Raw genomic sequence first — 17468 nt, forward strand, 5'->3', positions numbered from 1 at the left:
AGAAAGAAACCCCAACAGGAGGAGACAGGCAAAAAACTACCCTTTCTACCCTAAGGCACTGCTGCACTCAAAACTTTGCGGCCAAAAGAGGCATCCACAGATGCCAATACATCAAGTTTGTAAAACCTTGTAAAGGTATGCACGGACGACCAGGTCACCGCTTTGCACACCTGAGTCACCGACGCCTGATGGCGGAAGGCCCAAGACGCACTAATCGCTCTGGTAGAGTGCGCTGTGACAGGGAAAGGTGGAACCTGATCCCTAATCGAATAGGCCTGGAGAATCGTCTGTCTGATCCATTTTCAAATGGTTGCCGCAGACGCAGCCATACCCTTCCGAGGTCCCTCGGGAAGGACAAAAAAACAATCCGACTTCCGGAAGGATTCAGTAGACGACAGGTAGACCCTGATCGCCCGGACCACATCCAAGGAATGCAAAGCAAACTCCTTAGGATGCTTAGGCTTCGCACACAGTGAAGGCAACACAATGTCCTCATTGAGGTGGAAGTCTGAAACCACCTTCGGGAGGAAGGACTGATGAGGTCGCAAGACCACCTTATCCCTATGAACAACCAGGTAGGAGGAGCGTCAGGACAGGGCCGCCAACTCCGAAACACTGCGAGCAGATGTGATCGCCACCAGAAAGGCAACTTTCCGTGACAGCACAGGCAGAGGAATCTCCCGGATGTTCTCAAAGGGAGGAAGTTGTAAACCAAACTCCAGAAAAAACTCCAGAAAAACCAGAACCAAATTCAGGTCCCAAGGGGGCAAGGGTTCCCTCCTCGGGGGAGCCAAATGACGCACCCCTTGAATAAAGGTGCGGATCAAGGAATTTGACGCCAAGGGGCGCTGAAACTGAATGGCCAGCGCCGACAACTGGCCCTTAATCGTGGTCAGCGCAAGACCCTGGTCCACACCGGTTTGCAGGAAAGCCAACACCCTCGCCACCGAAAAGGAGCGGGGATGGAACCCCTGCAACTCACGCCAGGCGAAATAAGCCTTCCAGGTGCGATGATAAATCTTACCAGAGGAGGCCTTCCTGGCCTTGAGCAAGGTAGGAATGACCGCCGACGAGAGACCTCTGTCTCTCAAGACTTGGCTTTCAAAAGCCACGCCGTCAAAGCCAGCGACTGTAAAGCAGGATGGAAGATCGGCCCTTGAGACAGAAGATCGTCTCTTAGCGAAAGCCGCCAGGGGGGCTCGACGAACATTTGCATGATGTCCGCGTACCAAGACCGGCGCGGCCAGTCTGGGGCCACCAGAATCACCAACCTCGGTTCCGAGACGAACCTGTGGAGGAATCTGGACAACAACTGAATCGGGGGAAAGGCATAAATCAGGCGATACCGATGCCAAGGCACCACCAACGCATCCGAGGCGTCCACCAGAGGGTCGCACGTTCGTGCCACGAACCTTTCCACCTTGTTGTTGAGACGAGACGCGAACAGATCCACATCCGGGGATCCCCACCGCGCACACAGCATCTGAAACACCTCCGGGTGGAGGGACCATTCCCCCCTGGTCCAGGGTCTGGCGACTCAGATAGTCCGCCTGCCAATTCTCCACACCTGGAATGTGAACTGCCGAAATCGCCGGGACCTGCGTCTCGGCCCAGGTGACAGTTGGTAGGTCCACAAAACTCATAGTGTCACCATGAAAAGACAAGAATAATGCCCCATAGTGCTAATAGATATTTTGTGTGGACATACACATTTTACACATTTTTTATATTTTTAACAATTGTTTTAAGGATACATTATTGTACACATATTGTAGATGTTTTTGAACAGATGCATTTAATGATTTTACAATAATAATGTGTTTGTATTTATATGACAGTTCATGAGCAAGATTATCTGGGATGAGTCAAGGAACCTGTTTTAGGGTTAACTTTGATTACCACTTTGGCAGCCTTGTTTCTTGTTCATTTGGAGTGCACATGATCTGGCTCAGGATAAGCATGTATACTATTTGGTTTTCCACATATATATATATATATCTTGAGTCCGGTCATGCACACTTTAGCTATGATTAAGCACTGATACAAGTGCGAAACACGTCAACTGTTCTTGTTCCTGTACCGCTGTATGAATTGTATCCACCTCAATAAACGACAATTGCATTAGAGTGCGATCCATCGGACTTTCTCGGTTTCTAAAAAAGTATACTATTGCTGTATATTGTGACATGAGGAATTTATAAATGCAAGTTTGAAATGCATACCAGAACTCTACTTCGATTGTTAGATCAAATTATTATCTTTTTTGGTGTTGTAGGATTCTATTGAAAATGAAAAAAACATTAGCAAATTCCATCAAACACAGGACAGAATGCTACAGCATATTTCTTCATTTTAATTGTAATGCGGTTTTCTGTTTTGTAGAGGGCATGAAACTGCAAAGGACATTACTCAGTTTTTGGATCATTTACCCTAATACCATCAATAAAACATCCAAGGGACAGTTATTGATTTTGTGGAAAAAGATAACAGAATTTAAGTAAGCAAGAACCACAAATATAATAGAAGAGCTAGAAATGGCCACTGAGAAAGGCAATAAAATAACCAGACAGACAATAAAGCGTAGCTGTCATTATTCCAAAGGTTTTGGAAATGCAGCATTAAGGAAACAAAGTAAAAAAATAAAAGAAAGCACAAAAGTAGCTTGTGTTAAATTAAATATGTAAAGACATTTGGAGGCTGTCACAGCTGCTCTCCTCTTGAAAAATGCAAGTTGCCTGGTTGCCTTTGTGTTTATTTCTGAGTCACTGACATAGAACAAGTGTGTAAAAATAAAGTGAAATCAGATCTACTGGTGCAAAAAGCCAATGGCAAGTTGAATTCAGGTACATGCACTGCATTTAATGCGGTATTAATGATTTTTAGATATGCACTAGGTTTCTCTTTATTTGCCTGGCTTTATTATTTGAGCAATATTATACATTTACATGCACACATGCATTCTAGGTGCATGTGTGTTGACACAGCTGTTTTTTTTTTTATTACTATTGTTACTATCAAAAGCGGCTGAAGAGCAATAGAGAGTGATGGGTACACTATATGGAGACTTCTAATTCATAAAAAAGCTCATGGTTGCTATTGTAGCTGTGAACTTGTTTACAACATCTTGCTGCCCCACCGTAATAGTCATGGCTGCAGTAGTAAAAGGTTTAACCACTTTACCACCGGAGGATTTTGCTGTCTTACGTCTGGGCCACTTTTTGCGATTCGGCACTGTGCGACTTTAACTGACAATTGCGCGGTCGTGCAATGCCGTACCCAAACGAAATTTACGTCCTTTTTTCCCACAAACAGAGCTTTCTTTTGGTGGTATTTGATCACCTGTGCGATTTTTACTTTTTGTGCTATAAACAAAAAAAGAGCGTAAATTTTGAAAAAATAATATTTTTCAAATTTTTTATATGAAATCCCCCCCCCCCCCAAAAAAAATGTAAAAATCTATTTTTTTTAAAAAATTTTGGCCAATTTGTTTTCTGCTACCTATGTTTGGTAAAAAAAAATCACAATAAGCGTATTTTGATTGGTTTGCGCAAAAGTTATTGCGTTTACTAACTAAGGGAAAGATTTCTGTCATTTTTGGTGTTTTTTTTTTTTAACGAGTAATGGCAGCGATCTGCGTTTTTTTTGCGGGACTGCGACATTGCGGCGGACAGATCGGACCCTTGACTGACATTTTTGACACTTTTGGGGGTACCAGTGACATTACTACAGTAATCAGTGCTATACATATGCACTGTTACTGTAAAAATGACACTGGCAGGGAAGGGGTTAATTTTATTGGAGAGGGAGGGGTTAATGTATGCCTGGTGCTTACTGACATGTGTGGGGGGAGGTGACTGAGTGACACAAGGAGAGATCGCAGGTTCAGCTATGCTGAATACTGCAATCTGACCCTGCCTGTCACTTAGGAGATCCGCCCGCTCTGCTTACACAAGCGGGCGGATCTCCAGACTCGATTCCCCGACGATCGGGGAAGAGCAGCAGCGATCGCCGCTGCTCCTCCCCTGGCCTGACTCCCGCTGTGACTGAATACAGCGGGAGCGAGCCTCCGGCGGCGCGTGCGTGCCGCCGAGAAAGGGGAATGTCTGGCGATGTAGGTCTACGTCGCTAGATGAAAACGAACCACTTTGCCGCAGTAGAGCTCTAGTGAGCAGACGGCAAGTGGTTAAATGAAACTTGTAATAATGGAAATATTAGGGATGCTGACCTCTTTCAGTAAGTTTCTGAATGTGAATTTAGTAAGTCAGTAATAGATCAGAAATCCTGATCTCTATAATTGTTTAGGTCATTGCCCCAGAAAACTAGCACATGCATAGGAAGAGGACAGCAATCACTATGTACAGTATGTGCTTCGTTTGTGTTCTTTATTACCAGCTACAGTATGCTTGCACCTTTTTCACAATACATAGGAAGCATGTAAGCGCCAACAATTAAAATGATATGCTGCTGTGGGCAAATTTCGAAATTTGCTAAATGTAGATCAGTCCTATAGTTTGACTAGTAATAATTTCACAAGTTGTGATTTTACCTCTAGACTACTTACACAAATAGAGCTCTCTTTTGGTGGTATTTATTCACCACTGGGTTTTTCTTTTTTTCTAGATCAATGAAAAAAAAACACTTTGTATCTTTTATAAAATTTTGCAGACAAATAATCTTTCTTCATAAATTTAGGGCACAATGTATAGTTCTGGGGTACTTAAAAAACCCAAATCGGTGTATATGATGTCTGTAGAAAATGTTATAGTCTACAAACTATGGTATATACTTTAAAATTATATATATATATTTATTTATACTAATAAAAGCATATTTGAAAATTGATCAATTCTGATGTACTGAAAGACTAATTTCTTGAGGCCCTAAAATGATAGGACAGTATAAATATTACCCAAATGACCCCTTTTTGGAAAGTAGACAGTCCAAGGTATTTTGCAAGAGGCATTACAAGTATTTCTGACTTTAACTTTGTGTCCCAATTTTTGGGAAAATGAAATAAATCTTTCACATTTTTTTTTTTTACGGTCACCTGTGTAATACAGCGTCATCAGATGATTGGTGGGGCAGTGATCCTCCAATCCCAGTCGATGCCTTCTGAGGGGAAACATGTCAGATAGGAGAGCCGCGCCGTCACTACTTGCGGTCTGCGCTGCAGGCGGCCACGAACATCGGGAATCTACAGGCGAATATCAGTCTACATCATTGTAAGTGTTCTACCTTTTTCTTAAATAAACATATTTTGGGTAATGCACTATCGGCTGCAATTTTTTCTTGTATAAACCCACTGCCTAATCCACAGGGAGGTCTATAATGATCAGTGTGTGTACACCTAAGGGAGTGTCCTGAGATCACCTGTATTTACATACATACTCCTTTTTATCCATTTTGCTATCCCGTGAGAATATGAACTGAGGACCATTTGGGACAAGTTTCTCTGGCCATTTGGTAAGAGACTTATTCAGCTATTTTGCTCACGAGGTGGCACTTTGTGTTGTGGTGGTGAGATCGCAGTTTGGGAATCTTTATCCAATTGGACTTCTTTTATATGCTAAGCTGCCATTCAATATTTGGTAAGGAGCCATTGCACCTGGTGTGGGGAGACACGCTGTATTTCACATGATGTCTAATCTCTGAGCACCAGCTCATCACCATTCTGAACCTTTCAGTGACTACACGCTCACTTGTGGACTATTTTTCTGTGTATTTGCACATCATCACAAATTGTTGGTGAAGCAATTCAGTCACGTGTGTTATATTTATTTATTTATTATTTGATAATACAAGGATTCATTGTCTTTGCTCATTGTTAGAAGCGAACTAGAACAGTTTTTATTTATGTATACAAAAATAACTTTAAAAAAATGCAAAAATAAAAAAATGCAGCTGCCCCTTTAAGTTGAGGGCGGAGATTACATTGAAGGCCGTTTGTGTTGGTGATGGCTATAGCACCAATAAATGTAACTGCAAATTTTGTAATTTTTTTTTGTACTGGAAAATTCACATAAAAGTTAACATAGTGTAGTATTTTAATCACTTTCTCTGGGTGTATTCTGTGATACTTTATGAGAAAGCGTTATCTGGAGAGTCAGGGTTGGTCCCAGGTTATTGATGGAGAAGCAGTAGCTGATAATATCTGAAAACTGGTTTTATATTGATGGTTAGAGAGTGTACATTTTATGCACAGGAAAACTAACTCTAGACAGTATGTTTAAAAAAAAAAAAAAAATTGTATTAAATTTTTAATTTTTTTTCTTTTAAGTTTTTTTTTTTTTTTTTTTTATTGTACATACTGTCATCAGACCAAGTGCGTGTCGCATAGTAACACTGTACTACTCTGGGGGGGGGGGGGGGGGGGGGAAATCGGGATTTTTTTCATTTTCCACTGTTATTGCTAATAACAGTGATGATCACTGTTATAAGCAATAGTTTAAATGGTCTTTAAACACCTTGCTTACTATTGTGATGCTGTGATTGGCTACAGCGAATCAATGCTGTGATTAGTCCAGGTACCATTTGATAGCTGTGGGCCAATCAAAGCATCACAATAGTAAGTAAGCGATCATGAATAACTTCTATTTAATCATGTGATTGCTAGGATTGGTCACATGATATAAAAAGACAAAAGAAAAGGGGTGCACCGACCTAGTGCATCACCACTAAAACCATTTATTAAACTATTAAAAAGTATACAATATACTCACAAAGCGGGTGTGATTAGACACACATCAACATTGCTGCTGCAACTTTTCTGGCTCTGAGGAAGGGGGTACGCCCCTGAAACGCGTCAGCCCAGCCACAGCAGCCCCATGAGGCACTCTGCATTCCATTTTGTTACGTATGGGACCTTGGCTACCTTGGAGATTGTATATGCAATGTTGATGTGTGTCTAATCACACCCGCTTTTTGAGTATATTGTATACTTTTTAATATTTTAATAAATGGTTTTAGTGGTGATGCACTAGGTCGGTGCGCCCCTTTTCTTTTGTCTTTTTCTCTCAGTTGGTTCTGGATACCCTTGATCCTGAGGGGGCAGCAAGACCATTGGCCTTTTTTTTTCCATCTGAGCCTGAAGTGCATCTCTCTTCCCTTCGTCATATTCTACTTGAGCGCAGGAGATTTGCTTTACTACTGGTCACATGATATCCCAGACTCTTACAGTGGCAGAGTACCAAGCGCCACAACCTGCCATGTCCACTGGACACAGGATTGCACTGTTGCGTGCCCCAGGGGTGCGCCAATGTGCATGTTCAGAGCGATGTACCAGTACGATGCTCAGCCTGCAGCTGCCGCAGTTAAAATACTGTGGGTGGGCAGCAAGAGGTTAAGACACTGGGGCGATCCGACAGGTCGCGGCGCGTTGCTCGCACCGCGACCTCGGAGCGGCCGGCATGGACTTCATAACATTGAAGTCAATGCAGGTCGCTCCAGGTCGCCCCAAAGAAGCTCCGGACCCTTTTTCTAAGTCAGAGCGACTTGTGTCGCTCCTATTAGAACGGGTCCACAGCTTCTCTATGGCAGGCGACCTACGGCGACCTGTCAGGCGACCAGGTCGCCTGACAGTTCGCCCCAGTATGAACGGGGTCTAAAACTTAACCATGTTTACTTTGACTTGAAATAGTTTGTTTTGGCCAAGCAGGCCAAAACAAACTACTCTTTTCTAATTGCTGTGCCTAACTGCATCTGCTGCCAGAATAAAATAGAGTCGGGTTGATTGCAGCTCAGCCATTCACAGGAAGTCTTGTATTTTATCAATCAATACAAGGCTGATGTAGAGATCGTGTATTCATCTGTCCACCTGAGCCAATCAGACGAAGCCTTTTATTCATTGGAAATAACCAAGGCTTCCTATAAATCAACACTCGGCCCAACTTGATCTTGTTCTGGGAATGGGACAGGCAGTCCCCATACTGCTGTTGTAAAACCACGCTGTATACGTTACACAGCTGATGCATACACTTTTATAGAGTGCGTACAGCAAATGATAAAATAAACATTTCATTTGGGCCAGCTTGGCCCAATTGGACTATTTAAAGTGAAAGTAAACAAAATTTGGCTTTAAGTATTACGAGGCATGTAAAAGGCAGATCTTACTTTTCTACTTTGTATTTTTCCTATTGCATGTCTCAACATATATACAAGGGTTTAAAATGGGTAGAAGTATCTCTAGTTTTGGACAGAGGGGAGGGGAAGGACTTTGACACGTTTTTATTGCAGTCGGACTCCCATTTTGGGGAGAGTCCCACTTTCTATTTCTACTGGTGACCATTGTGTTTGAGAAAGAACATGCTGGGAAATTGTCTAATAAGCCTTGTTCTCAAAGATTTTCACTCAAATTCCCGATACACCTCTGGGGCAGTAAGAAAAGTCAAATTTCCCCCAATGTTACAGGAACAAAAAAAAAAACCCTGACAGGGGTACCTCTTTGAAAAAAAAAAAAATGTTTGCTAAACATACACTTTGACAGAGAAAGCATTTACCCAATATTTTTTTTTTTTTGCTAGAAACAAGGGAATTAACATAAGAAACCACTGAAAACAGAATGTCAATCAGAAAATATATATTTATTAGGAACTCAGGCATAAAATAGAGTTCAGAACTTAGGTACTGATATCAAACTGTCCAGTACAATATGATATAACAGAGTGGCTGCAAAAATCAAAATAAGAGACATCATCAACAGAGGCAAATTAACAGATTTTCATTATGTAAAAGCGAAAATGTTCTAGTGTGTAGAATAGTGGGGAGCCTATAGGGTAAGGGGTTTACAGAAAACATGAATATCTGTGTATAATAAAAGCATGTACAGAACATCAGTTTGGAAATTTTAGGACTTTCTTGTAAGGATGGGAGTGCGTTCCAATAAGAATCAAGTGGAGTCTTGAATTCATTATTGTTTTTATTGTCATTTGCGTCTTCATCTGTGATCATCTTTGTTGCCTCATGTTAAAAGTAGTTCAGATGCTCTTCTGCCTGTAACTGCACCGTGAGTGGACAAAGGACACAGGGATCCTAACCGCCTCTTCCAAGCATGCTCTGAATTAAAAAGGAAAAATATAATTTAATACAGAAATCATTTATTCATTCCAATGTAACAAATTCATTCTGACTTTGTGGCTTTGCCGATAAAGATTTTCATCAGCGTTCAAAGTTTATTTTTTGATGATTAACAGGTAAAGCCAAGTTACACCTATTTAGAGATTAGCAAAATAATGAGGATGGTTCACAGTAAGAGCCGGTTCACATACAGGCGACCCGACTTGCCGGGGCGACCTGTGAAGTCGCGGTGCACAGCGCGCACCGCGACCTCGGAGCGACATGCACGGACTTCATATCATTGAAGTCAATGCAGGTCGCTCCAGGTTGCCCCAAAGTAGTACAGGACCCTTTTTCTAAGTCGGAGTGACTTGTGTCGCTCCTATTAGAACGGGTCCTGTGCTAATCTATGGCAGGCGACCCACGGCGACTTGTCAGGCGGCCAAGTCGCCTGACAAAGTCGCCCCAGTGTGAACCGGCTCTTAAAAGTTTCAATATTAGCTGAAAAAACAAAAACAATGTATGCTCCAAAGTATTTTTTTTTTTAGTATATATTCCCTTTTATCCAAAGCTGAATTACAGGCTAAATAAACATTTTGTTCAACCAAGAGACGTGTATTCCTCCATGGATCCTGGTGATATTTGTAGATTTCTTCAAGATCTGTTCATTGATCCAGCATGAAACAACTTCTGCACTTTGCCTATACAGGAGCTTCCACGTCTAGCATCGCCTTCAAAAACGTTCTGCAGGCAGCCTATTGTGGGTGGAGTCTCTGGACCCTGCCCACAGTTTTGTTATTTGTACATGCTAGGTACAGCACAGTGATGTCAACTTTGCTTTTACAATATAATACCAATGTAATTTTTGGCCAGCTGCAGTGCTCCGTAAGGTTTACCCCCCTTCATGACCAGGCCATTTTTTGCGATACAGCACTATGTTACTTTAACTGACAATTGCGCAGTTGCGCGACACTGTACCCAAATAAAAATTGATGTCCTTTTTTTCCACAAATGGAGCTTTCTTTTGGTGGTATTTGCGTCTTTTATTTCTTGTGCTATAAACAAAAAAACCACCACTTTTTGAAAAAAAAAAAAAATAAAAATAAATAATTTTTAACTTTCTCCTAATTAACACATCCGATAAAAAAATGTAAAAAATCAAATTAATTCATCAACTTAAGTCAATATGTATTCTGCTAATTATTTTTGGTAAAAAAAAATCCCAAGTAGCGTTTATTGATTGGTTTGCGCAAAAGTTATGTCTACAAACTATGGGATATATTTGTAGAATTTGTATTTATTTATTACTAGTAATGGCAGCTTTCAGCAATTTATAGCGGGACTGCAATATTGTGGGGAAAAAAATCGGACACTGACACTTTTTTTGGGAACCAGTCACGCTAATACAGTGATCAGTGCTAAAAATATGCAGTCACTGTACTAATGACACTGGCTGAAAAGGGATCAGGGGAGATCAAAGGGTTAACTGTGTGCCTAGCCTGTGTTTTATTACAGTTCGGGAGGTACTTTTACTAGGGGAAGACACAAATCTATGTCCCTGTTTTGCAGAGACACAGAATCCATGTTTCCCTTCCTGACAGAACAGTAATATGCCTTGTTTACATAGGCAGACGTTCTGCCTCTGTACCGAATGATCACAGTGGGAGCCAGCCAGAATTCCCACCCCCCTACCCGGAAGTGCTGGATCACGTATATATATATATATATATATATACACACACACACACAGCGGCCACCCTGTAGCAGTGAAACTGCTATCGGGCGGTCGGCAAATGGTTAATATAGATGCAGACCTGGAAACATTTCCAGGGAGGAGGCAAAAATAAACAATTCCTACATAACTAATGTAGCCTTAGATATTTACTCCAAGGTACAATTTACAAGCCTATCACAATAAATGGATTTTTGTAAAATCTTACCGTAAAATCCTTTTCTCTTAGCTCATTGACAGACGTAGTCCTCGGTGATACACCACCTTCGGGTTATGTTGCCTCCACAGGAGCAAGACTAGACAAGAAATTAAAAAGCTCTGGCCACACCCTAGGGGCAGTCCCAGAGGGTATATCCTCTCTCTCTCTGCCTCAGCAAATCAGTTATGTGAAAAAGCAGTCTTTAGAGATTTTAACCCAACTCAAAAAACAGAGGGGCGGGGACTACGTCTGTCAATGAGCTAAGAGAAAAGGATTTTACGGTAAGATTTTACAAAAATCCATTTTTCTCTAGCGCTCATTGACAGACGTAGTCCTCGGTGATACACCACCTTCGGGACGTCCCAGAGCAGTATCACAACTGAGGGGTGGGAAAAAGAAATCAAATCCCAATCTAGAAGGCCCAACCGGTGCCAACTAGAAGTTTACAATGCTCATCCTTAATGATGAGACTCAACAAAAAAAGAGAAATTTTTTTTTTTTTTTTTTTTTCCAAACAGAAAAAAACCCTCGAGGTAGACCACCGGTCTCCTCAAATTGCGGCCTGCAAAACCTTGCGGCCAAATGAGGCATCCGCCGATGCCGTCACATCAATTTTATAGAATTTTGTAAAGGTATGTACCGACGACCAGGTGGCCGCCTTACATACCTGGACCACTGACGCCTGATGGCGAAAGGCCCAGGAAGTACTGAGCGCTCGAGTGGAGTGCGCCCTAACAGGGAACGGAGGACTCTGACCCTTAATAGAATAAGCCTGTACCACCGTTTGTCTAATCCATTTGGCAATGGTCGCGGCAGATGCAGGCAAACCCTTTCTGGGGCCATCCGTGATCACAAAAAGTGAATCCGTCTTACGGAAAGATTCCGTAGCTTTCAGGTATACCCTGATTGCCCGAACCACATCTAAGGAATGCAACGCATGTTCCCGATGATGCTTGGGCTGAGGACACAAGGAAGGTAGTACAATATCTTCATTCAGATGAAAATCTGAAACCACCTTAGGAAGAAAAGATGGCTTAGGATGAAGTACTACCTTATCCCTATGAATCACTAGGTATGGGGACTGGCATGATAATGCAGCCAGTTCTGACACCCTGCGAGCAGAAGTAATAGCCACCAAGAAGGCCACCTTCTGGGATAACGTAAGCAAGGGAATCTCCCTGATGTTTTCAAAGGGAGGTTTCTGTAGAACCGACAAAACCAAATTAAGATCCCAGGGCGGTAAGGGCGCGCGGACTGGAGGAGCCAGGTGCCGCACCCCCTGGATGAAATTCCGCACCAAGGATTTGGTAGCTAAAGGCTTCTGAAAGAAGATTGCTAATGCTGAAACTTGACCCTTGATGGTGCTCAAGGCTAGCTTCTGCTCAACCCCTTGTTGCAAAAAGGCCAATATTCGAGTCACCGAATAGGTACGTGGAGGAAATCCTAAAGATTCGCACCACGCAATATAAGTCTTCCATGTGTGATAATAGACTTTGCTGGAAGTCGCTTTCCTTGCTTTAATAAGGGTAGGAATGACTGAAGTAGACAAACCTCTGTCCTTCAGTACTTGGGTCTCAATGGCCAGGCCATTAAACCCAGCGACTGTAAAGCATGATGGTAAATTGGTCCTTGAGACCACAGACACTCCCTGAGACGAAGTTCCCACGGAACGTCTACGACTAACATGTCCAAGTCGGCCAGGCCGGCTTGAGGAGGCCAGCCTAGAATTTCTAGGACCACTGGCGCTGATAGAATCTGAACCAGGCGTCCCTAGAGGTATCTGGCCCCGACCATCCGAGAAAGTCTGGTTGTTTTCTGTTCCCACACATTTATCAGATACCTGATAGTTATCAGGAAAGGTGATCTTTTCTAGTTGAACCTCAGGGACCGAAGTCACCCGACTAGAGGCTACTTGGCCTATCTGGTCAACCAGATCCGATTCCTGTGAGGTATCGGGACTAATCTTAGGAAAAGGTAAAGGAAAAGATCTATTCAGGGAACGGTAACTACCGCTTCCTGTAGTACTTAAATGTTGGAAGGGAAGAATCGCACCGGTAGTAGTGGTTGATGCTCGATCTAATGTCCTGAATACCGGTGAAAACGTCCCCCCACCCTGAAACCGGGTGGGGGCGCACCTTCAGGCTGTGTACTCCTTTGCTTCGGGTTTGGCTGGGTTGGTCCTTTGCTTGTCCGACCAGCCCTTCTTGAACCCTCCTGGAGGAGTCTTGCCTTTCCCGCTAGTACCAGCCGGGCGCCCTTTATGGGCGGTAAAGAAAGGTCCTCGCTTGTTGCGAGGTCCCTTAGCTTTAGCAGCCTGTGGCAAAAAAGTGCTCTTGCCCCCAGTGGCATCCTTAATGATTTCATCTAGGTTGGCCCCAAATAGACGATTCCCCTGAAAGGGGAGATTTGTCAAGGTCTTTTTGGAACCTAGGTCAGCTGACCAGCATTTTAACCACAGCACACGTCTGAGGATCACCGCTGACTTAGATGCATGCCCTAATAAGGGAGTAGTGTCCAAGGCTGCGTCACAGATAAACTGTAGCCCTTGTATAATCTGTTCCATCAAATCAGATGTCTCCTGGGGAATATCTTTTCCCCTAAGATCTTGGCGTACCATTTTCGCCCATTCCGTAAGTGTCTGGGAAACTAGACCAATAACAATTACTGGTCTAAATGCTGACCCTATCAGAGAGAAGATGGTGCGGGACTCTGCTTCCATCTTTCGATCCACCGGATCCTTAAAGGACGAAGTGTCCTCCACTGGAATAACCGTGGCTTTATTCAGCCTGGAAATAGGTGGATCCACCACTGGTGGTACCGTCCATTTCTTAATGATGGATTTCTCAAACGGATAGCGTCTAGCAATACGCTTGGAAATAGTAAAGGTACGTTTAGAATGCTCCCATTCTCCTTTAATCTGATTACCGAAACATTTAGGTACAGGAAAAACCTTCACCGTTTTGATGGGCTTATAAGTACCAAAAGGAATCTCTGTTTCAGTTGCCTCTGCCGGTAAAGCCTCAAGTTTTAAGGTTTCCTGGACTGCCACAACTAGTGCGTCCACCAATGCTTCTTCCTGAATTATAGCAGGAGAAGAAGCGTCCTCCTCACTGTCTGAGGGGGCTTTACCTGGGATAACAGCCCTTGCAGAGGAACCTGCAACTGCAGTGACCATCTCTGAATCAGAGTCAGAGGTGTCAGATAGTATAGGGGTAGGCGGGGGTCGCTTCCTTGACCCCCGTCCCTGACAGGCCGCCTCCACCCGAGCCACCATAGACTCCAAAATTGCTGTAAATGACTCTATACTCTGTGCACCGGCGGGTCCCGTGGCCCCCTCGAGGGAAACAGGTGGGGGAATATGTGTGGCAGGGTCCATGATAAATTCCAGTCACTTCCTGGATAATATAATTCAAAAATAAAAAACTTGTTTTTTTTTTTTTTCAGACCCCCAGCGCCACAAAAGCCCCTTAGTGTTACCTGCTAGGGATCCCTATCGATCAAGAGAGAGAGAGAGATAGACCCCCAGGCTCACCACTTGATGCTCAGAGTTTAACTGCAACAGGTTACAGCGCTGTCTTGACAAACAGGAAGTCTTTTGGCTGGCTGCCCAGGAAGAAAGGAGGCGGCTCCGCCCCTCTGCACGCCTTCCGGCGCCTCCCCCAAGCTCCACGAGGTGTTTGGATCACCTCAAACATGGCCGCCCCCATGCTGGAGACACGAGGCTACGCCAAAATGGCGGCTCGTGCGATCCAGCAAAAAAAATGGCGGCGGCCTGTACTGAATAGCGGTGTGCTGCAGGGCACACAACACTCTCTCTGCATGGGGATATGGCGTGGTTGGCGGTACCGGCCCTGGCGGACCGCATGGCCATTCGGGAGGCCTGCAAATAGCTGGAGATCTGATTAGGAAGGCAGTCTACATGTCCGTGGCTTCTGACTGGTAGGTAGCTTATTCTTAACACCGTAAGATTCCCCGAATGCCACAGATTACATCTTTTTAACATGTATACAATTAGATTGTTAGCTCCCAAACCAAGCCTCCTGGCTTTTTGCACATAAAATCACACTCAAAGTAGGAGGATCTGTGTCATGTTATAGGATAGAGGGGGACTCTATCTTACCATACAGAGAGGGGCCCGCGTTCACCACAAGACCCGTCAGGGGAAAAGGGGGAACATACTACTCACCATACCGGAACCAGGCGGGCACCAACTCCTGACAGTACCCCTCTCCACCGGGGCGGGAGGGCTGTCGACCGATACGGACGCCGTGACTCATGGTCTTTGGCGTTTCAGCGAGACGTTTAACTCGCGTGGACAGTCCTTTAATGGGACTTTGTCGCGGCCGACCCAGCGCGGAGCTATGGCCTGCACGCGCTCGTAGGCTGAACTGGGGTGACCACCGGATCTCAACATCCAGCCCGTCGCCCAGTTCAGCTTTCTTGCTTGAAGATCTCACAGGAACACTGGAGAAAAAAAGCTGTCTAAAAAATCCTTTAAGAAAAAATTCTTGCCAGGACCTAAGATCCCAGCAAGGTATCTAGGTCCTTACTCCTAACTAGACAGAAAATAACTGATTTGCTGAGGCAGAGAGAGAGAGGATATACCCTCTGGGACTGCCCCTAGGGTGTGGCCAGAGCTTTTTAATTTCCTGTCTAGTCCTGCTCCTGTGGAGGCAACATAACCCGAAGGTGGTGTATCACCGAGGACTACGTCTGTCAATGAGCGCTAGAGAAAAAAGGATTTTTTTAAATTTAGCAGAAGAGTAAAGCTCAAAGTTAGAGTTTGCCATTAACTTTTTCCCTGTTCTACATTACGCTGGAAGTGTTTTGGACAAGGTTATTCAGCTAAGCAAAACAAGCCAAAAGTAACCAAAAAGCCTTTACATAAGATGCTGTGGAATTTAGTACCCCCTTTTTGAACCAATGTTTATATGGTATTAGTTCTACAACAAACCTTTACATTTATGGTTTTAACTCATGGGATCATAAACTCACATACTGCAACTTGCTACAATTTCCCAGCTAATAAAAAGTGTAGACAACTGGCTCAGCACAATCCACTGCTATGCATTCTCTATGGCCCTGCAAGAACTATACTGCCCTGAAAACTGAACATATTGGCAATATGCTAACTGCACGTTTCCCCGACCTGCAGGCAAAACATGCTGCTCTTTTTCAGACTTGCGGGAGTGCCATTGGCTCTTAATGGCACCCCCATGCATCGGAAAACGTGGCTACTTTTTTCGGGGGTTTGAAACCATATGTTGTCGCAGCACCATGCAGTTCCACGCGGCCACATTTTTAAAAAACAAGGTAATTTTCTATGCGTTTCCCGCATGTACAGCAACCTATTCAAATGAATACGCTGCTATGCCTGTGCAAATGCAACATGCAGGACCTGTATAGATGTGAGCCTAGCCTAACAGTATATTTGTTAAATGTTACCAGCTCAAAAATAAAAACTTGTCATTAGGAAAACTTGTGTACCCTTAGTGCCGGTTCACATTGGTGCGATGCGGGAACCCTGCAAATCCACCGCATATTGCAGGGCGAACTGTCAATTCGGACAGGAATCGGAACGCATAGGTGTGAAAACCCATGTGATACGATTCTGGTGCGGACCAAAATAAGGGTCCTGCATGACTTTGGTCCGAATGCGATGTGAATTCAGCCAATCTGTATGGCTGAGTTTGCATTGCACAGACATCGTATGCGATTTGCAGAGCAGTGTGCTGCAAATCACATGCAATGTCTGACATCGCTTTAGAGTTAACCGGCACTTAATGTCACAAGCCCCTAACTACTAAAAGCATGCCATTATATTGGTTCACATCAGAATTGTCAAAGTTCGATGAAACAGTGGACTTAACTCTTTCGCTGCCAGGCTCTGTGCTCCACTTTTACACTTAGCTGGCCAGGCCATTTTTGCAATTTTCCATTGATTTATTTTTCCCTTACAGGTTTCAGAGTTTGCTAAACCAAACCATATTTTTTTCTGAAATCACGAAAGAAGAATACAAATAACGTACTACTGATTTTTAGGGCAAAATTATATTTGCGCAAATGTTTATCAAAACAATATTTTCGCTAAAAATACACTAAAATCATTATTAGCAGATAAAAAAAGAGCACATTTTACAAAATTCCTACTAAATATAAAAGCTAACCTGTATTAAGGTAATTTTTCCCTTACAGCTTTCAGAGTTTGTTAACTACTTCCGGACCGCCCACTGAGCAGGCGGATCTGGTTGACAGAGTCCGTTCCATGTGAAAGGGGTCTTACAAGGAAGCGGCCGGTCCATTAAGGGTGCAGGGGCCCCAGACTAATTTTTTTTTCTTCCAAGCCACATGATAAGAGCCTGAGGCTCTAATTGGTTTGAAAAAAAGAGAGAAATGGTCTAGTGACTTCCATAGCAAACCTCCATCCCAATATTTGTACAGACAAAGGAGATTGACCCGCGGAACTTTAAATGAGGTAGGTGCTAG

The 17468-nt window shown here is 43.6% G+C and overlaps 1 protein-coding gene across 1 annotated transcript in view; it reads right to left on the bottom strand.

The window, feature by feature from the left end:
- Positions 1 to 8878: 8878 nt before the first annotated feature.
- CHCHD3 (coiled-coil-helix-coiled-coil-helix domain containing 3) overlaps positions 8879 to 17468 on the bottom strand; it is a 342480-nt gene continuing 333890 nt past the window's right edge. Inside the window, exon 8 of the mRNA XM_082256434.1 lies at positions 8879 to 9051. Within this exon, the coding sequence (XP_082112560.1) occupies positions 9028 to 9051 (24 nt within the window). The 3' untranslated portion in view covers positions 8879 to 9027. The remainder of the gene's footprint in view (positions 9052 to 17468) is intronic.

This window comes from Pelophylax lessonae, assembly GCF_965119305.1.
Source record: "Pelophylax lessonae genome assembly, chromosome: 4".
In the NCBI taxonomy this organism is placed as follows: domain Eukaryota; kingdom Metazoa; phylum Chordata; class Amphibia; order Anura; family Ranidae; genus Pelophylax; species Pelophylax lessonae.